This window comes from Leucopleurus acutus (assembly GCF_964270905.1).
Source record: "Leucopleurus acutus genome assembly, chromosome: 8".
Lineage (NCBI taxonomy): Eukaryota > Metazoa > Chordata > Mammalia > Artiodactyla > Delphinidae > Leucopleurus > Leucopleurus acutus.
Window position 1 is genome coordinate 93,250,442 of NC_139151.1, and position 22,195 is coordinate 93,272,636.

Below are 22,195 nucleotides of genomic sequence, written 5' to 3' on the forward strand. Positions count from 1 at the left end.
TAGAAGTGCCTCTGAACAGAGCCAGAACTTCTCTCAGAAAGCATGCTTGGAGTCCCTCAAGTACTTGAATGATTGTAATTTTTAATAACATGCTGGCACTTGAATTGCAGGTACAGTGGTTGAGGAAAGCAATGGTTCTGATGAGATGGAGAATTCAGATGAAACAAAAATGTCAGAAGAGATTTTAGCTTTGGTGGATGAATTTCAACAGGCATGGCCTCTGGAAGGCTTTGGGGGAGCACTAGAGATGAAAGGACGGCGTCTGGACTTACAGGGGATACGAGTACTGAAGAAAGGTCCCCAGGATGGAGTGGCCAGAAGCTCTTGCTATGGAGACTGCAGAAGTGAAGATGATGAAGCAACAGAGTGGGTAAGTGTTTGCTAACTCAATTCTTATCAAATTGTAGCCCAGGTCTTTGGGGGTATGGGAGGTGCTTCTAGTTTGCAAAGTGTAAGGGTTCTATTGGGTGCATGGCTCTACTTTACTCCACGTTCCAGTCAGCCTTCACATGGGAATTGTACTGCCAGAAGCATTTCATGTTTCTTAGGTATCGCTGGCTCTTCCAGGAGGCAAAGGAAGTGGGATGGGTGTGAAACCACACTCAAAGCATGCAGACTTGGGAACAGCCCAGTTCAGACATCTTACTTTTCAGTTTCCTCTATACCCTTCAAGGCTAGGTTATTTTATTTATTTCACTAAACATTTTTCATCTAGATCTTTAAGAATTAAACTGAAGGAAAGAACTTAACCCTAGCACAAGGCTGATTATTCTTAAAGCCACCAATACCCACAGCCATGGACAGAAGTGATAACTGGTCTCATTTGTCCCTAACATGTTTTCGTTTCCCAGATCACATTCCAAGTCAAACGTGTAAAGAAACCCAAAGGAGATCATAAGAAAACTCCTGGGAAAAAGGTAGAATTGAATCAGGCAGAAAATGTACATCGTAACCAAGCAAACCTGGAGATCACTGGCCCAAAGGTGGCATCTCCTGGGCCACAAGGTAAATTTGACTATTTAATATGCCAGTTTCTTCTTTCAGATTTCACTGTCTCAGTTCTCACAAAGGGTGTGTTTGCAGCTTGAAGTAAATCAGATGTGAACGTAATTGAACCAAGTGAGCAAGAAATCAGTCATCGATATAAAAAGTTTTGTTTGACATATACTTGATTTTTTTTTACCATTGGCCATTTGACTTACAATCTTACCATCTTGAACTTAAATATCCTATTAATTCCTAACAGTCTAGTTTAATATGTAAAACTGTAAGTTTGAGACAGGCTCCCTGGCTTCACACACCAGTTTTGGCATTTAGTTCTCTGTGCCTCATTTTCCTTATCTATAAAATGGCGATAATTGCATCTGTCTTATAGGGTGGTTGTGAGTATTATATGAGTTTATACATGTAAAGTGCTTTAAATGAACTGGGCACGTAGGACTCGATAAGTATTAACTATTTAGTAACATTTTGTTTGTCAGATGTCTCTTTAAGTATTTGGATAAATGCTTTGGAACTACTCCCCAGAAAAAAAAAAATGCATTTACATCAAAATTTGGCATGTACTTTCAGGGTTCATAGTTGTCCCGAAGTCTATCTTTGGACTCCAGGTTCCAGGCCATTGCCATGAGTCCAGTTGACTTTCTTTTCCAACAATGAAATAGTGGTGATAGAATTTCTTTTTTTAAAAGAAGTCTCCGTTTTTAAAAGGATATTTTCACTGTCTTAGACTTCAAAAATTCAAGGTAAGTTCATGAAAATGTGTCTTATTTAAGTTGTATTTACCAAAGCTGAAAGCAAAGGACACATAATAAAATGTAAAGAATGAGGTCAACTTGGCTAAATCCCAGAATGATCTGTGATTTGAGAAAAGTACTAAGGACACCAAAAAGGATACTTTGTCATGACTAGAGTTGAAAGTATGAAGTAGCTTTACTGTTTAAGAAAAAGAGCATGTGCTAACATGTTATGGAAAGAAAGCAACACTTCCTCTAGTAGCTCCGTCTGCAGTAGCAAGGAAAAAGATATTCAAACTATAAAACATGATTATAGCAATGAAACTTTCAATGGATTAAGTAGTAAATGTAATAAAAACATAAAAGAGGAAAATTCAAATGGATATTTATATACTTTTAAGGTGAAAAAGGACTTTCTAAAGCAGAGAGAAAAAGAAAAATAAAACAATTCTGGCATCAGAAAACACTACAAAATAGAAAGACAAAGGATTGAAACAGTATTTTTGCAGAATGTTTATATATATTTACAGAATATATGATAAGCAAAGGATATCAACATCATTTAAAGAACACCTACAAATTGATAGAAAAAAATACAGCATTTCAATAAAATACGTACGAAGTACATAGGCAATTCACCACATACACACTCACACATACACACACACACACACACACACACACACAGCCACTAAACGTGATAAAATGTTCAGCCTCGCTAGCAGTCAAGGAAGTGCAAACATAAGATGTGATCCGCCAGTTTTGCTTGTCAAATTATTTGTGTAATACACAGTGAGAGTTAATAAAGTGAATTTTGGGATAGTTTGACTAGATGTATCAGAAACTTTTTAAAAATGCCAACAGTTCTACTTCTAGTAATTTACCCTAAATATATCTTACAAGTGTGAAAGACAGAAGTACAGAGATTGATCATCGTGCTGCTTCTCATAATAAAAATTTGAAAAATACCTAAATGATGATAGTTGCCTAAATAAATGACAGCATGTTCTTGCCTTGTACTGTGCAGCCAAGATGTTTATAATTTAGTAGGTGAACAAACGCAGTTTATAGACTAGCATATATAGAGAATACTTCAATTTTTGTAAAATAGTAAATATACTATATTTTGACTACATTTTTTTCACATTTCAGTATCTCTGAAATTGAGATCATCTTACAATTGATAGTATCTTAACTAATAATTGGCAACATTTTTCTTTCTTAAATCATGTAAAATAATGTGTACCTTACAGTTGATGACATCTTAGATTTGATGAAATATGCTAAAATAAACAAGCACATAGAAACGAGTGTAGGAGAGAATACACTAAAATGTCATAAATTATCATCTCTGGGTGCTCATAGGGCTGCAGGTGATTTTCTGTTTTCTTCTACATTCTTTTCCATTTTCTAAATATTTTGTAATAAGCCTATATTACTTTAACAAACAAAAACTAAAAATTTCTTGTAAAAGTGAAAATTAAAGCTCAGGGTGGTTGAGATGATAGGAGAGCACTTAGACAATTTTAAATGGATTCAAGGAGGTGGGCCTGGGTAGGGCACTGAATATACTTGCAAATGAGGTCATGGAACTAAAGTGTCACTGTCACTAAAGTGAAAAGTTCTAAAGCAAGAGAAGACTGGAGAGGTTCAGTATCCCAATTTTCAAATAAGTATGGATTCTGTCCACTACCAAATGATAAGGAGTTTGTGATAAATTCTGACAAAGTTCTAAAGCAAATTATTAAACCAGTACTTTGTGAGCCAATGGGGGAAGAGTAGGGATCATTAAGGGCCATTGTAGATTTTCTAAGAATTAATAAAATTAATAATGCCTAGCTAATTTCATTTCCTACTTTGGTGAGGGCTAGTAGACTGGAAGGCCAGGAAAGTGTCATAGACATAATGTAACTAGATTAAAGCAAAGCATTTAACAGAGTGTCTTATGATATCCTTGTGAACAAGGTGGAGAGTGGTGCGCTCAAAGGCTCCCCAGTGCCTGCAGCATAAAGACCAAACTTTCTAGTGTGGTGCACAAGACTGTTTACAGCCCAGCCTTTCTCTCCCCTTCAGTACCATTCTCTGAACCAACACTGCTCTTGTTTTACCTCCTTGTCTTTGCACATGCTGTTCCCTCTGCCTGGAATGCCCTTCTGCCACCTCAGCGGTGCTAAAATGTCACTCATCTTTACACTTCAAACTCCAATGCCATCTCTTCCTTGGTACCTTCAGGCAGCATTAGTTGCTGTCCCCTCTATGCAGCTGTTCTGTACCTTCACTCTAGCACTTAACCCTATTGTGTTCTAATAATTTGTTTGTTTACCTTCCTCAGTAGACTGTGAGCTCAAGGGCAGGCCCTTTTATTATTCCTCTCTGTATCCCTAGTGTCTTAACACAGTTCCCAGTCTCTTATAACAGATGCTCAATAAATATTTTTCAAGTGAATTTCTTAAACATAAAAGAAAAATAATCCTTATTGTGAAACCTATGGTTCAACTCTTTAACTTATTCATTTAAACAAGGTTCATTTGAAACTCTTCCAAACTGTTTTTTTCTGTTCTATTAAAATCTAAATCTAAAGCCCTGCCTATGTCTTAAACAGTTTTCTATCATTGGTAAATTCCTACAGTATAAAAAGAGCTATACAGAACCAAAGTTCTCCTTCCTGTCCATTCCAGTCGAATTTCTTCAGAAGAATCCTTCCTAGATAGGACTTAATTCTGCTCTTTTCTTGGGGACTTGATTTAAGTAAAGGGCCTACACCCAAAAGGTAGTACCTTTGAAGGGTACCATAAACAGAGCTTTCAAAGCCCAGTAAAGCCTTAAATAGCATGATTGGGAATGTGCACGTTAGAGTCAAACAGACCTGGATCTGAATCCCATTTCTGCCACCTAGTAGGCAGGTGACCCTGGGCAAGTCAGTTGATTTCTCTGAGCCTCTGTTTTCTCATCTGAGAAATGAGGATTAAAATCTGCCTCATGAGGATACAGATATAAAGCCCTTAGCACAGGACCTGAACACATGGTAAGTGCTCTGGAAATAAATGATAACCTTTCATTATCATCATTATTCTCTAACCTACTGCTTTTCTTTACAGCAGGGGTTCTCTACCAGGAGTGACGTCGCCCTCCCAGGGAACATTTGACAGTATCTGGAGGCATTTTTGGTTGTCCTATGTCAGGGAGGGTGCTGCTGACATCTGTTGGGTAGAGGCCAGGGATGCTGCCAAACATCCTCCAGTGCACAGGACAGCTCTCACAGTGTCAGTAGTAGCAGCTTAAGAAACCCTGCTTTAGAGATATATGTTTCTCCTGACTTAACAGTTGTCTCTATAAAATCAAAATGTAATGATTGTAAAATAGAATAGAAATTTTGAATAGAAAGCAATAGAAAGGTAAAAATTAAGGTTGGTAAAATGTTAACATTGAACAGTATTTTGACCCTTATCTCAGTCTTAAATCCATAAAGGGCACATTTATTTTTACTTCATCATCTGTCTTTGAAAACAAGGCTTTACTCAAAGATGATTGTTATTCCCATAGCTGTGAATGACAAGATTTTAGTTAGTTCTCTAGGTGGTAGAAATTCTAGACTAGAAGAATGACTGGCACCTCCAATATACCAATCTGGATGAAGTAATCACCAGGGCATAAGACACTATACGTTCTGTTCTTTGCAGTCATGTCGATTGATGACATACTTTCCTTCCAGGAAAAAAGCGTGACTACCAGAGTCTGGGATGGCCCAGCCCGGACGAGTGCCTCAAACTCCGCTGGGTAGAGCTGACGGCCATCGTGAGTACCTGGCTTGCAGTTTCTTCAAAAAACATTGAGTGAGTATCTTAAACCTCTCCCTTCTTCATGGCATTTGTGACCAGTGACCCCACTGGGCCCCAGCTGACCTCATGGCTGCCCTTCTTTGTCAACAGCTACTAGAAGAGTCGTCCTCTCTAGGGTTGGTGGTTCAGAGGATATCACAGTTGGACTCAGCCCATTGTACTGAAACAGTCGACGTGCCCCCTTCTCAGTGCCTTCACCCATACTTTCTAAGCTATCTAGAAGTCACGGCTAACTTACTTAGTTTGAATTAAAGACTGGATCTCTCTCAATCAAAGCACAAAACCCCCCTGACATGGTGTGCTTACAAAGGGAGCCAGAGCAAATCCGGATTTACAAGCGCCGCCCGGGACCCAGGCGAGCAAGGTTGCCTGTGTTACAGCTGCTTTTTCCTGCCTGGGTGCTCAGTCTCTTTTGTTGGCCCCTTTTCTACCTTTTAAGCATTGGGGTTCCCCAAGATTTACCACTAAGCCTTCTTATTTTACAATCACTCCTAGTCAGACTGCTCTACTCCCAGAACTTTTGAATATTTTTCAAAACCACCTGCTTTTCTTCATCCCCACTGTGGCCTCCTTAAACCAGAGTACTGTCATCTCCACTTAGATTCATTCAGTGGCCTCCTAGCTGGTCCTCTTGGTTTATTCATTCTTGCATCTCTTCAGTCCATGCTGTCCACAGTACTCAGCATTATTCCTCAAATATAAGTCAAATAATTCTTAAAATACTCTAGTAACTTATAAATATCGCTGTTCACAGTGGCCCACAGAGCCCTTCATGATTTGCTCCCTGCGTGTCTTTCCATCTTCAGCTTTGCCCTCCCCCCTCCCTCCCTTCACATGTAGTATCTCCTTTGCCTGTGCTGGTGTTCTCAGCACCTTCTCCCTTCCTGGTTAATTCATACTCCTCCTTCTGGTCTCCACTTAAACCTCTTCCGCAGGAAGTCCTTCATTAACCACCTCCTTCCTCCATCAGCATGGAGGAAATATATACCCTCCTGTAGTAAACTGACATTGCACTGTGTTTTTATCTTTTACAATTCATCACACCTGTAATAACCGACTATCACAAGACTATGAGCATCATAACTGTGGGAAATGGATATGTTTTGTTAATTATTATAACCCTGATATCTGATGTGTAATAGGCTGTGAATAAATAATGAATGAATGAATGTTTGCATAATATGTGTTAAACTTTTTAAGTAGCTATAACAAAATTTGGCAGTGCCAATTTGCCACATCAGTATATATGATATATATATGATAGGGTATAACATTTAGCCTGTCTATAGCAGGAAAATGACCCCTTTGGAACCATGAAGGGAAGTACTTATATCTTATACATAGATACAGTGAATAGCTGGATCTGTATAACATTTACTGTCTAAACTTTAGGTAACTTTTTCTGTGGGGACAAGTGTACTTCTGTGCATAGAGGGAAAGTAAAAGATAAGAACCACCTGTGGGTATTTATCACTATCTGTACCCTGGAAGAAGAAGTCCTAGAAGAAAACCCATCTGGTTTAAAACCTCCCCGGTGAGAAAAAGTGGCCAAGCAGCAGTAAGGAAATCAGACATCACGGTGCATAGAAAGGAGGCAGCTTGAGGAGACTGAGAAAATACTGAGTTCAAGACTCAGATCCCAACACTGCTGCTTTGACCCGGGGTACGATGTCTATTCATACATTCAACAGATGGTCATTACCAGGCACTGGAGTCCTTGTGCCTGTAAAATGAGAGATCAGGCTAAATAACTTCTGAAGTCTCTTCCATTGTGAGATTCTGTGGTGCCAGACACTTCTAAGAATATGTTGAAGTTATGGTCAGCTGATTATTAATGCTCTTTCTCCCCACCCACTCAATTTTTCCACGGCTAAGGTGGTCCTCTCCATTTTTCAGCATCACAGAGCACATAGACTTTGCCACCCCAATACAGCAGCCAGCTATGGAACCTGTTTGCAATGGCAATCTCCCCACGAGCATGCACACCCTGGACCACTTGCAGGGGGTTTCCAACCGAGCCAGCCTCCACTACACGGGCGAGAGCCAGTTAACAGAGGTGAGTGCTCGGCGTTATTCAGCCTCTCTGTGGTTTTTAGTCCCACAGTCATGATGCAACTGATAGCAGAAAGCACAAGCAGCCAGGCCGTATTTTTTTGCCTATTTTCAGATGGCTGTCATATAGGTGGCTTAGGCAAAGCCTGATTTCTTTCAGGCCCTGTGACTGAGCTTATGCTTTTTTTTATGAGCAGGAAATTTTAATTCTGATTTATTCCTTGAGGTGGGTAGCGTTCTGCTTGCCATCAGACAGAGGCTGTTCGTGAGAAATATTTGGGGCAGTTAATCCTCCTATTGACATTCTTAAGAAGGAAGGGAAAGAGGACAGACCCAGCATATACATAGAAGAATAACTGGAAAACATGCCACAGCAGAGGCATGTTAAATAAGTAGAGGATTTGTTAACTAAGTTTTGGTATAGATGTGAGATAGTATACAATAAGAGCCATTAAGAAAGATGTAGTAGAAATATATGTATTGGCATGAAGAAACTTTTAGAATATATTATGTGAAAATGTAGGTAATAGTTTACAGTGTGATCCCATGGTATACAGTCTGTGAGAGAAATAATATATGTGTATATAGAAAAATATCTGAAAGATACATAAGAGATATCAACAGTGGTTGTGTCTGGGTGACAGGATTACAAGTGCTTTTTATTTTACTTACTCTATATTCTGTAATACTATAATGAATGTGTTTTACGTGTCCATAATTTTTGTTAAGTGAGAGAAGGCTGAGGGGATGGTAAAATGGCCTTCAGTGTATCTTCCACAAAATGCTTTACCAACAGGACCACAGCAGGTACCCCAGAGAAGCAGTCTGCACCTGTGGTACAGTGCCCAACTCAGCGTCAGCAGTGTCACCAGACCTCACCTCATTTTCATTCCTCTAATCTACCATCTTTCTCCCTATACCAGGTATTGCAAAATCTTGGCAAAGACCAATATCCACAACAGTCACTTGAACAAATTGGCACCCGAATTGCCAAAGTTTTGGAAAAGGTAAGTCACTCTGTAGGAAAGCTCTAAACTATTGCCCACTTTCTAACTTTTCCTGATTATTTGCCACTCTGTGGCTCTGACCTGTTCTGTTAGTTACTTAATACTTGGTACCGAAGGGATGACATGAAATGTTTCAATCACTTTTCCATTACTTTTTCCATCAGTTGGTTAGTATTCTTTTTTGCTGCTTTGTTGACCTTCTGTGCTTAAACTTTACATGGTCAGTTTTCTCTTTTATAGTCCAGCGTGGATATATTCAGGTGATGCCACTGTGAACTATGGAATCTAGGTATGGGAAATAAGTCAGGTGTTCCTTTTTTGGTGATAAAGAATATTTGGTATTTTGGATGGTGGGTGGGAATCACATCTTGAAATATCTTTTTTTCTTTGAAATCATGAAAAATATTTGCAAAACTATATTTTCATACAGCCTACAGAAAATATAATTAAGAGTCTCTAAGACTGTTCATCTGCCTCTGTGTGATATTTGTATAAAGAGGAAGCTTTTAAATTTAATTATTTTATGGTTAAGAATCTCTCCACTTTATTATTATAATGATATTGAAGAGGTAACATAAAATAGTGATTAAAAGGGTCGACTCCACTTCTAGTAGGTAGGAATAGGATAATCCCATCAGTTTAAAAGAGAGGAAGTGGAAGGCACTCAGCAATCACTATTCCATGAGAATTCTGAAATTCATCTGGCCATATGTCACCGGTTCCCCCAATTCCAGGGTAGGATATATTCCTTTTTAATTAATTAATTAATTTATTTATTTATTGCTGCATTGGGTCTTCGTTGCTGTGAGAGGTTTTCTCTAGTTGCGGCAAGCGGGGGCTACTCTTCATTGCAGTGCACGGGCTTCTCATTGCGGTGGCTTCTCTTGTTGCAGAGCACGGGCTCTAGGCACGCAGGCTTCAGTAGTTGTGACTCGCGGGCTCTAGAGCGCAGCCTCAGTAGTTATGGCACACGGGCTTAGTAGCTCCGTGGCATGTGGGATCTTCCCAGACCAGGGCTCTAACCTGTGTCCCCTGCATTGGCAGGCAGATTCTTAACCACTGCGCCACCAGGGAAGCCCAAGGATATATTCCTTGAATAGGGCCTGTTTTGGTTCCCTGGGGTTGGTTTCCTAATCTGTTTCTCAGCTTTCAGCTCTTCTCTCTGAGCTGTCTTTCCTTTTCCTTAGGAGTGTCCTGTATTTGTAGCTGAATAGCTTACTCAGCTTGCTGCCTGTCTCTATCCTTGGCACAACTTCTTGGAAAAACTTTGTGGACTTTCAAATTATAAGCCGTCCCATCAGACAAAAGCCACACCCACCGATCTCTTCAAGAAGGCCCCTGTCTCCTTTGAACATGAGTCCAGGGCAATACCTTTAAGATTCTTAGACACCTTTGGTCTAACAGAGAGTCTCTGAGGCTTAAATCTAGACTCAGATCTTTCTGAGGTGGTAGTAAAAAAGTGTCTTACTGCCGTGCTTTTGATTTGATCTTAATCCTGAGGCCATAGTTTTACTGGTAGCACCTGGATTTGACTTTTTGTCAAAACCTTGTGCTGACTAGAGAAGCTGGCAATTGAGAAAGTTTCATTTTCTAACCCTGCAAGTCCCAGGTTGGAAGCATTTTCTCTAAATTCTGCTTGAAAACTGCATAGTTCCTTGTTTAGGTCTCCTCTCTCTTTTAATACCTAAAAAAATTATAGGTGATTTTTTTAAAATCCATTTGTCACTTTTAGCGCTCTTCCTAGAGGTCTTCCTGGCCAGATCCACAGCTTTGTTAGGTATTTTCCTATATTCCAAGATACAGCCTCACTATTTGTTTTGCCAATAGATTATAATGCCGCTTCTCCAGGGTCCAGTAGCAGTATCCCCAGTGCTCTTCCAACCTTCATTAATGGTCTCGTTGCTGCTCCTTCGTCAAGTGTCCTCAACCCGTTCCCCAGACTTATGTCACATGCTTTAAGTTTCTGTTGCGGCCACACTCCATTCTTGATGCCAAATACTATTTCCAGTTATCTTTTTGCCTAATAAATCATGCCAGGATTTACTGGCTTAAAACAAAACTATTATTTGCTCAAGATTCTACAACCTGAGCTGGACCGTCTTCTGATCTGACTTGGAATCATTCATGCAACTATAGACATGTGGAGACCTAAGTGGGGCTGGCCGCCAAAGAAGGCTGGAGCAATTGGAATAGCTGGGACACAGTTGGATATCGTCTCTCTCCAAGTAGTCTCTCTAGCAGAGAAGCTGGACCTTTTTACCTGGTGGCTCAGGGCTCCAAGAGGGTGAAAGCAGAAGCTTAGAGTCCATGCACAGAGGTGGAACAGCACCACTTTCACCCCTTCTATCTGTCAAAGCAAAGTCCCAGGGCAGGGGAAGTATCCTCCGCCTGCTGGCAGTGCAGACTATGGCCTATCTTTTATCTACCGCAGTGCCTTTAAAAGGAGCAACAATAAAACTGACAGCTTCTCAGTGGAAATGATGGAAACTAGAAGCCAATGTAATGCCATCTTTAAAGTACTAAAGAAGAAAACTGCAAGCCTAAAATTCTATACCAGCAAAAATGCTGTTCAAAAATTAAGGTGAAGTAAAGATGTGTTTAAACCAATAAAATTCAGAGACTTAGGCATCAGTAGGCCTGCACTGAAATAAAAATTAAAGGGAGTTCTTCAGAAGAACGATCCCAGATAGAAATATGGACATGCCAGAGGGAAAGAAGAACACTGGAAAGAAAATATAAATGAAGAGTAACTGTACAAAATGATAACTGTACTGCCCGGAGGAGCTTCACCTTTATATATGACTAAAATTCATGGTAACAGTAACATAAACGATGGGAGGGAAATAAATGGAGTTTAAAAGTTCTAAGGTTTAATTGGTATCAGCCAAGTAGTAAAAGAAATAATTTGCATTGGACTGTAATGAGTAAGAATGTATGTTTTAAGCTCTAGGCTAACTACTAAAAATGGTTTTACAATATAATTCAGTGGAAAGAAAATGGAGTAATGTGAAACATTTGATTAATCCAAAGAAAATCGAGAAAGGTGGAGTCACATAAAAATAGAACACAAATAGTAAAATAGTAAATAAAGTATATCAGTAGTTAACTACAAAAAAGATTTATAATTTAAGCATTTTGTATAGAATGGATTTTTTTTAATCCAACTATATGCTGCTTATAAGAGAAATTCTTCAAATATTAGGATACAGAAGGGTTGAAAGTACAAAGATGGAAAATAATATACCATGCAAACAATAAAAAAGGCAGATATGGCTATACTCTTTTTTTAAAAAAAAAAACAACTTTGAAGCAAGAAACATTATGAGAGTTAGAAGGGCTAAAATGAAAAAGATTGATGATACAGATGTTCAAGATGATATGGAGAAACCAGAACTCTGATACATTGCTGGTGAGAGTATAAAATGGTAGTCATTTTGGAAGACAGTCTGGTAGTCTATTAAAAAGTTAAGCATATATGACCCAGTAATTTTACTGCTAGGTATTTATCAAAGAGACATGAAAACTATGTCCACAAAATACTTGTTAAAAAATGTTCACAGTAGGGGCTTCCCTGGTGGTGCAGTGGTTGAGAGTCCGCCTGCTGATGCAGGGGACGCGGGTTCGTGCCCCGATCCGGGAAGATCCCACATGCCGCAGAGCGGCTGGGCCCGTGAGCCATGGCTGCTGAGCCTGCGCGTCCGGAGCCTGTGCTCTGCAACGGGAGAGGCCACAACAGTGAGAGGCCCGTGTACCGAAAAAAAAAAAAAAAAATGTTCACAGCAGATTTATTCATAACATCCAAAAATCTGGAAACAGTAAGATGCCCATCAGTAGAAGAAGGGATAAACAGTGTTATATTTATACACTGGATACTATTCTGCAAGAAGGACCCTATATCCATATTGATGAATCTCAAAAATATTATTGCTAATAAAAGTCGTTGGACACAAAAAAAGTGTATAGTGTATGATCTCAACTATATGAAATTCTAGAACAGGCAAAACTAACCTATGGTGATAGAAATCAGAACAGTGATTGCTTTGTGGGGGGAAGCGGTTGACTGGGAAGCAACTTGAAAGGACTTTCTGGAGTGTTGGAAGTTTTCTGTGTCTTTAAGCAATAGTCAAAACGCAATGTTATACCTAAGGTCTGTGCGTTTCCCTGTATTTAAATTATACCTTGATTTTTTTTAAATGAAGTTTAGATAACGGTTTTAGACCACAAGAAACTGAAAGATATATGTTATCAACAGACTTTCATTAAAAATCACTAAAGGGATTTTTTCAGGCAGAAGGAAAACTATTCCAGGTAGAAACTCAGAAATACAAGAAAGAGTGAAGAGCAACAGAAAGAGAAAATATTAGAGTATATGTAAATGGGTGTGACAGTACAAAATAATAAGTAGTGTCTTCTGAGGTTACAGGTCATGACAACAGCAACACAAAAGGCAGAAAGGAATTGCACTGGTCACTGTAGATGGTCTCAGGTCCAATTAGACATTTCACACTCATGTAATTGACCTCACTTAGAGTGGGCTTCACCCAGAAGGATAAGGGGCTAGGACACCACAGCAGCATCAGTCATATACCTCCAGAATGAGCACTCACTTAGGCCAGGGACCATTCTCTGCCCACCCTTCTTTCCTGCCAAGTGACTGTTCACATGCTCGGGAACAAATCAAATGATTAAGTGTGGGAACTACCCTGGCTTAGATGCTCCAAGTTCCATATGAGAACCAGTATCTTTTGTAATAGCCCCATGGGCATAGAGTGCTAGAAAGGGACACGGCTAGCTGCAAGAACCATGGCACTTAGAGGCTCCAAGCTTCCTACCTGGTGTTTATAGTTTTTTCCCAGTCTTATCAGTCCAGATACAGTTTACCAACCAAGGCCATTTTTACTGTAAGTTGTCTTGCCTAGTGACAGCTAACATTCCCCCTTTATTAGGTCTTCAGGGAAATAGGGCTAGAAGGTAATCCAACATCAGTTTCCATTGTGGGCTCACAGACTGACCTCCATGACCTTGAGTTATTAACTTTAGTACAGTAGTTCTCAGACTTTAGGGTACACCACAATCACCTGGAGGACTTGTTAAAACAGATTGCTAGGCTTCTATGACAGGACTTACTGATTTAGTAGGTCTAGGGCCGGGCTTGAGAATTTGCATCTCTAGTAAGTTCACAGCTGATACTGAGTGATGCTGCTGATCTGAGGACCACACTTAGAAAACGGCAGTGATAACAAAGCAGAAGCACCCCTTTCCCATTTACCTTTCAGAAAAGAAAAGGATCTCCGTATCCTCTCTGCTCCAACTTTTAAAATATTCAGTCGTTATCCTTTATTATTTCTTGAAGAGCCCATCTGTAGTTGTCTCTTTAGAGAGTTTTTAGTTAGCATTACCATAAGTATCACTAAGTGTCAGCAGATGACATTGGTCAGGCTCCATTTCAGGGTTAAATCATTATGCACTATCAGAACCCTCAGAAAGCTGCCCAGGTTGCAGCTGAGGTTACTCTCCACACGTGGTAGCCTCTGCAGAGGTCTCACCTCGGGCCCCAGATGCACACCATGCTGCCACCATTGACCCCGCAGCTGGTTTGTATGCCAGGTTGCCACGTTGTCCTGTTTGACCTTGTGGGCTAGTGCAGAAATAGTTCTCCCATTTTTGTCTCCCCAGGTCTTCAGGTGGTGGCTTGTGGGCACTACTTTGTGCTGGTTAGATCTACAGCCAACCCAACTTGGGTCAGAACCAAGCTGCTCCACCTCCTTTTCTGATCCAGACCTAGTTACAAACATGGAGTCTTAAGCTCATGTGCTTGTCTCCTCCCCGCCCCCTGTCAGGCATCAATGCCTACTTTGGCTCAAATGCATCAACTACACCAAGGCAATATCATTTTTGCCAGTCAGCCCATTTGTAACTAGGTTTCTGGTCAGCTCCATTTCATGGACAGTGGGGCATTTTCTCTCGGCATAAGTTTGTCTCCAGCTTTCATCCATTCCTACAAGGGGAAGCTTTATCCCCTGTCACACAGTGTCAAGCTTCTGCCTTCAGACTGTGGGAAAGTTGGCCCCCACTGAGGCTTCAGTCTTATCAGCATCTTCCTCTCCATTCCCTTTGTGTGCTGGTGCCTTGGCCATATTGAACCAAGGATATGAAAGTCTGTTTCATTGCTACTGCTGCTCTGCAGTGCCCACTGTTTGTGGTTTTAAGACCAGCCTGATAGATATTTCATACTTGCACACCTCAGTAGGGCAGCTTTCTTGCCTTCACTCAGGAGTATATAGAACAGGACATACAGCAGGCCAGCAGGGAAGCTTTTCGTGTATTTCTCCAGGAGTCCCCATAGCTCTCTGGCAGCAGTCTTGGGGACTGTTCTCTGCTCCATCCACCCAATTGATAGCTCAGGGATAAGGGATCATGACCACATGGATGAGTGTGGGAACCACCCTGGCCTGGAAGTCTCAAGTTCCATGTAAGAACCAGTGCCTCTTTACCAGTCCTATGGGCCTAGAGCCCAAGAGTTCCAACAAGGGACAAGAAACATCACACTGGGGAAAGCTCAGAGCTGTGGCTTCCTACCAGATCATCACAGTCCACTAGCAGTTTACAGTCAGGTCATCTTTACCATAAACAATGTTGCCTAGTAATGTGGGTGACATTCTACCTTTATTGTGTTTCCAGGACAACTTAGCTGAAAAGTTAACATGAGACTAATTTCCCAGGAATACATATAGACGAAGTGTTAGGCTTTAACATTTCAGGAAAGTAATAAAATTAAAGTAATAATTTATATTTTTTGTCTGTAATAATTCAAAGATGCATGTTATACTTTTAGGCTAACCACTAAAAGAACAGTTAAAGTATAATTAAGGGAAATGGAATAATAAAAAACATTTGATTAATTCATAAAGGAGGCAAGGAAGACAAAGGATTATAAAACAGGTGGGTGAAATAGAATACAAATGGTAAGATGATAGTGATAAACCCAATATATCAGTAATCACAATAAATATAAAAGGACTAGGTACCCCAATTAGAGTGCTAACATTATCAGACTAGGTTAAAATCTTGAACCCAATTATGTGCTGTTTAAAGTAACACATCTTAATATAAGATACAAAACAGTCGAAATTAAACTGATGGAAAAAAGATACATCATACAAACATTAATCAAAAGAACCTGGTGTAACTATACTAATATCAGACAATGTGGAATTTAAAGCAAGAAGCATTACTACAGATAAAGACAATTCTTAATGATAAAGTGGTCAGTCCACCAGGATATTGAAAGTTGTAAATCTATATGGAACCAATGCCATAGTTTCACATTATATAGACAAGCATTAAACACTGACATGTAAAAGGAGAAATAGATGAATCCACAACCAAAATAGACTTTAACATACCTCTTAATAGGTGATAGAACTAAGCAGACAAAAAATTAAGATATAGAAGATCTTACTAATAAACTTGACATAACTGATATTTATATAATGCCACATTCAACTGTGAGGATATCCTTATTTTTAAAATGCATATGGAACATTTACCATATTGATCATAAGGTGAATCATAAATTAAACCTCAATTAAATATTAAACCACTGAAGCAATTTAGAGTTTATTTTCTGACGATGGTGGAATTAACCTAGAAAAAAAATCAGAAAAAAAAGGATAGAAAATTCCCAATGATTTTGATGAGATTATACTACACCTCTGAATGACTCAGGGTTCAGTGAAGAAAACAAAATTAGAAAATATTTTGAAATGAATGACAATAAAGATTTGGCATATCAAAACTTATGGGATGCAACTAAAGCAATGCTTGAGGGAAGTTTATAGTCCTAAATGGATATGTTAGTTAAAAAAAAAAATAACTGAAACGTAGTGATCTGTGCTTCTACCTCAAAAAGCTAAAAAAAAAGAACAAAATTACACTGAGATATTTCCTGCCCATATCATTGGCAAAAATTTAGAAGTTTGATAGGATAGGATACCCTTGGTGAGACCATGGGAAAACTGGCAGTGTCATACACTGCTGGTAGAAATGCAAAATGGAATAATCTCTATGGAGAGAAAATTGACAATATCTAGCAAAATTATACATTCATTTACCCATCCAGCCAGCAATCCTGCTTTTAGGAATCTTTCCTGTAAATACAATGGCAAAAAAAATTACCTGACAAAAATACCTGTGAATAAGGCTGTTGATTATAGCCTGATTTGTAATAGTAAACTAAAACAATCCAAATGCCCAGTAGTAGGGGGTTGATTGAATAAAAAGTCCCATGTGGCTGCTCATTGTGTGTGAACATCCACACAATGGAGACTTCTGAAGCTGTCAAAATGAATGAGGACCATCTCTATAAACTTATATGGAGTAATCTCCAGGATATAGCAAATAAAAAAAAGAACAGTAGAAAAATGTTATGACTTAGGTTACTCTTTATCTCTTTAAAATAGCAACTTGTGGGGAGGGGAATTATATGTAGAGAGAAATAGATATTTTAAAATGAAAGACTAAATTTGAAAAAAAAATTTAAATGGTGTCCCATGGAAGGAAGACAGAAATAGGATAGAAAAGGCACGGAATGAAGCTAGATTTCCTTGAATCTACATTGGTTTTTTTTGTTGTTGTTGTTTGACTTTGGAACCAAATAAATATTTTGCATAATTACAAAGAATTTTTAAATAAGAGAACTCCTAATTAAAAGTAAAATTAAATGAGCCTAACTTTGCATTCCATTGGTAGTATAACCACATCAAGAGGAAGAATTCCAAGTGACTTTAAAACATAGTTATTTGGCTGTACATCCCTAATGGAATTTACCCTAAGAACAAAAGAAAACCTTATACTGTTTTCAGTAATACTATTGTATTAATAATATTGATGTTATTCTTTTGAGATTGTAGGTGTATGTATTGCAAAATAAATGAGTAATTTTGTTGGTGATGTTGAAAACTGGAATTTTGAGTATGGGTGAAAGGACATAGAGATGTGAGAATGATGATAAGTAAACATCTCTAGTCTTGAATTGGAAGTATTAGTAAGAATTCTTGAACTATTTTATTGATATATTTACACATCTCCTAGCTTTATTTTACTGAAAAGACTAGAATCTATGACTAGCCCACTATCAGTAGGCACCCTTAGTACCCAGATTGTGATCTTTAGATACTGTTTTCCACTTTAAAACACAGTCTGTAATAAAAGACAAAGAAGGGCATTATATAATGATAAAAGGATCAACACAAGAAGAGGATATAGCATTAATAAACATATATGCACCTAATACAGGAGCACTTAAATATGTAAAGCAAATATTAAAAGACCTAAAGGTTGACAGTAATACAATAATAGTAGGGGACTTTAATACCCCAGTTACATCAGTGGACAAATCATCCAGACAGAAAATCAATAAGGAAACAGTGGTCTTAAATGACATGTTAGACCACTTGGCCTTAATAGATGTCTACAGGACGTTCCATCCAAAAACAGCAGAATACACATTCTTTTCAGACAGATCACATGCTAGGCCACAAAACAACTCCCAATAAATTTAAAGAGGACAGAAATTACATCAAGCATCTTTTCCGACCACAACAGTATGAAACTAGAGATCAGTTACAAAAGAAAAATGGGAAGAACACAAACACGTGGAGACTAAACAACATGATGCTTAAAAACCAATGTGTCAGTGAAAAAGTCAAAGACGAAATCAGAAAATACCTTGAGACAAATGAAAACAAAAAACTTTCCAAAATCTATAGGGCACAGCAAAAACAGTTCTAAGAGGGAAGTTGGTAGCAATTCAGGCATACCTCAAGTAACAAGAAAAATCTCAAATAACCTAACCTACCCCCTAAAGGAATTAGAAAAAGAAAAATAAAGCTTAAAATTAGAAGAAGTTAGGAAATAGTAAAGATATGAAAGGAAGTAAAATAGAGACCAAACAAGACAAAACAAAACAGTAGAAAAGATCAGTGAAACCAAGAGCTGGTTTTTTGAAAAGATAAACAGAATTGATAAGACTTTAGTCAGGCTCATTAAGAATGAAAGGGAGAGGACCCAAATAAAATAAGAAATGAAAGAGGAAAGGGACCTCTCTGGTGGTCCAGTGGCTAAGACTCCACACTCCCAGTGTAGGGGGCCTGGATGCGATCCCTGGTCGGGGAACTAGATCCCATATGCCATGACTAAGAGTTTGCATGCTGCAACTAAAGATTCTGCACGCTGTAAATAAAGATCCTGCATGCCACAACTAAAGACCTGGCACAGCCAAATAAATAAATAAATATTTTTTAAAAAAAGAAATGAAAGAGGAGAAATTAAAACATATCACAGAAGTACAGTCATAAGCGAATACTGTGAACAGTTACATGCCAACAAATTGGACAAACTACAAGAAATGGATAAATTTCCAGAAACATACAATCTTCTAAGACTGAATCAGGAAGAAATAGATAATCTGAACAGACCAGATACTTTTATTAAAATTAAATCAATAATAAAAAAACGCCCAACAAACAGAAGTCCAGGACCGGATGGCTTCATGGGGGAATTCTACCAAACATATAAAGAAAAGTTAATACTTACCCCTCTCAAACTATGACAAAAACTTGAAGAGAAGGCAGTACTCCCAAATTCATTCTGTGGGACCATCATTATCCTGATACCCAAATCAGACAAAGATACTACAAAGAAAAAGAAAATTACAGGCTAATATCTGTGATGAATACAAATGCAAAGAACCTCAATGAAATATTAGCAAGTCCAGAAACTAACACACCATTGTAAAGCAATTATACTCCAATAAAGATGTTAATTAAAAAAAAAAAGATGTGGCACAGCCTAAATAAATATTTAAAATATATATATATTAGCAAGTCAGATTCAACAATATACAAAAAGGTCATACACTGTGATCAAGTGAGATTTATTCCAGAGATGTAAGAATCGTTCAGTATCTGCAAATCAATCAATGTGATACACCACATTAACAAAACAAAGGATAAAAAATCACACAATCATCTCAATAGATGCAGAAAATGCATTTAACAAAATTCAACACCCATTCATGATAAATATTCTCAACAAAGTTGGTATAGAGGGAACAGATCTCAACATAATAAAGGCCATTTATGACAAACCCAGCTAACATCATACTCAGTGGTGAAAAACTGAAAGCTTTTCATTTAAAATTGGAATAAGACAAGGATGTCCACTCTCACCATTTCTATTTAACATAGTATTAGGAGACCTGGCCATAGCAATCAGACAAGAAACAGAAAAGGCATCCAAATTGGAAAGGATGAAGTAAAATGGTCACTATCTGCAGATGACATGATACTACATATAGAAAACCCTGAAGTCTCCACCAAAAAACTATTAGAACTAACGAATGAATTCAGTAAATTTGCAGGATACAAGATTAATATACAGAAATCTGTTGCTTTTCTATACACTAGTAACTATCAGAAAGAGGAAGCAAGGAAACAGTTGCATCAAAAATAATAAAATACTTAATAATTTTAACCAAGGAAATGAAAGACCTATACTCTGAAAACTGTAAGATGCCGATGAACAAAATTGAAGATGATACAAATAAATGGAAAGATATCCCATGTTCATGGTTTGGAAGAATTAATATTGTTAAAATGTCTATACTACTTAAAGCAATCTAGAGATTTAGTGTAACCCTTATCAAAATATCCATGACATTTTTCACAGAACTAGAACAAATAGTTCTAAATTTTGTATGGAACCACAAAAGACCCCAAATTGCCAAAGCAATCTTGAGAAAAAAGAGCAAAGCTGGAGGTATCATGTTCCCTGACTTCAGACTATACTACAAAGCTATAGTCATCAAAACAGTATGATACTGGCACAAAAACAGACACATAGATCAATGGAATAGAATAGAGAGCCTGGAAATAAACCCACACACATATTGTCAATTTATGACAAAGGAGGCAGATATATACAATGGGGAAAAGACAGTCTCTTCAGTAAGTGGTGTTGGGAAAACTGGACAGCTACATGAAAAGAATGAAATTAGAACATATTATCACATCATATATAAAAATAACTCAATGGATTAAAGATCTAAATGGAAAATTGGAAACCATAAAACTCCTAGAAGAAAACACAGGCAGTATATTCTATGACATAATTCTTAGCAATATATTTTTGGATCTGTCTTCTCAGGCAAGGAAAACAAAAGCAAAACTAAACAAAACTTTTGCACAACAAAGGAAACCGTCAACAAAACAAAAAGGCAACCTACTGAATGGGAAAATGTATTTGCAAATGATATGTCTGATAAGGGGTTAATATCCAAAATTTATAAAAAGCTCATTCAACTCAATATTAGAAAAACAAATAACCTTATTTAAAAATGGGCAGAAGATCTGAATAGGCATTTTTCCAAAGAAGACATACAAATGGCCAACAGGCGTATGTAAAGATGCTCAACATCATTAATCATCAGGGATATGCAAATCAGAACCACAATGAGCTATCACCTCACACCTGGCTATCTACAAAAAGTTAACAAATAAGTGTTGGCAAGGATGTGGAGAAAGGGGAAACCCTAGTTCACTGTTGGTGGGAATATAAATTGGCACAGCTGTCATGGAAAACATTATAGAGGTTCCTCAAAAAATTAGAAATAGAACTACCATATGATCCAGCAATTCTACTCCTGGGTATATATCCAAAGAAAATGGAAACACTAATTCAAGATATGGAAGCAACCTAAGTGTCTATCAACAGATGAATGGTTAAAGAAGACACACACACACACACACACACACACACACACACACATACATACACACACACACACACACACACACACACACAGTGGAATATTACTCGGTCATAAAAAAGAATGAAATTTTGCCATTTGCAACAACATGGATGGACTTGGAGGGTATTATACTTAGTGTCATAAATAGAGAAAGACAAATACTGCATGTTTTCACTTATGTGGAATCTAAAAAAATAAGTGAATGAATATAACAAAACAGAAGCAGTTGCATAGATACAAAGAACCAATTAGTGGTTACCAGGGAGGTGAGGGGTGGGCAGAGGGGCAGCATGAGGAAGGGGATTAAGAGGTACAGACTACTAGGTATAAAATAAATAAGATACGACATTTTAATGTACAGCACAAGGAACATAGCCAATATTTTATAATATTGGGTTGGCCAAAAAGTTCCTTCATTTTTTAAGTAAAAATAAAAGACACATTTTTCATTTTCACCAAGAACTTTATTGAACAACATATTCACCCTTTTGTTCCACTACCTTCTGCCATTTTTCAGGCAACTTCATAATTCCATCTTCCCAAAACTTTTTATCTTTTTGAGCAAAGAACTGTTCCAGGTGCCTTTTACAGTCTTCCAGGGAATTGAAATTTTTTCCACTAAGAGAATTTTGTAAAGACCAAAATAAATGGGAGTCCGAATGTGCAATGTCTGGTGAATACAGCGGATGAATCAGAACTTCCCAGCCAAGCTGTAACAGTTTTTGCCTGGCCATCAAGGAAACATACGGT

General features: G+C 38.1%; 1 protein-coding gene across 2 annotated transcripts in view; it reads left to right on the forward strand.

The window, feature by feature from the left end:
• Nucleotides 1–22,195, forward strand: part of TTC17 (tetratricopeptide repeat domain 17) — a 156,081-nt gene that overhangs the window by 107,953 nt on the left and 25,933 nt on the right. For both annotated transcript variants that reach the window (XM_082844326.1, XM_082844325.1), the window contains 5 exons: nt 111–370; nt 852–1,005; nt 5,449–5,569; nt 7,472–7,631; nt 8,551–8,634. In XM_082844326.1, coding sequence (XP_082700452.1) covers nt 111–370; nt 852–1,005; nt 5,449–5,569; nt 7,472–7,631; nt 8,551–8,634 — 779 coding nt within the window. The remainder of the gene's footprint in view (nt 1–110; nt 371–851; nt 1,006–5,448; nt 5,570–7,471; nt 7,632–8,550; nt 8,635–22,195) is intronic.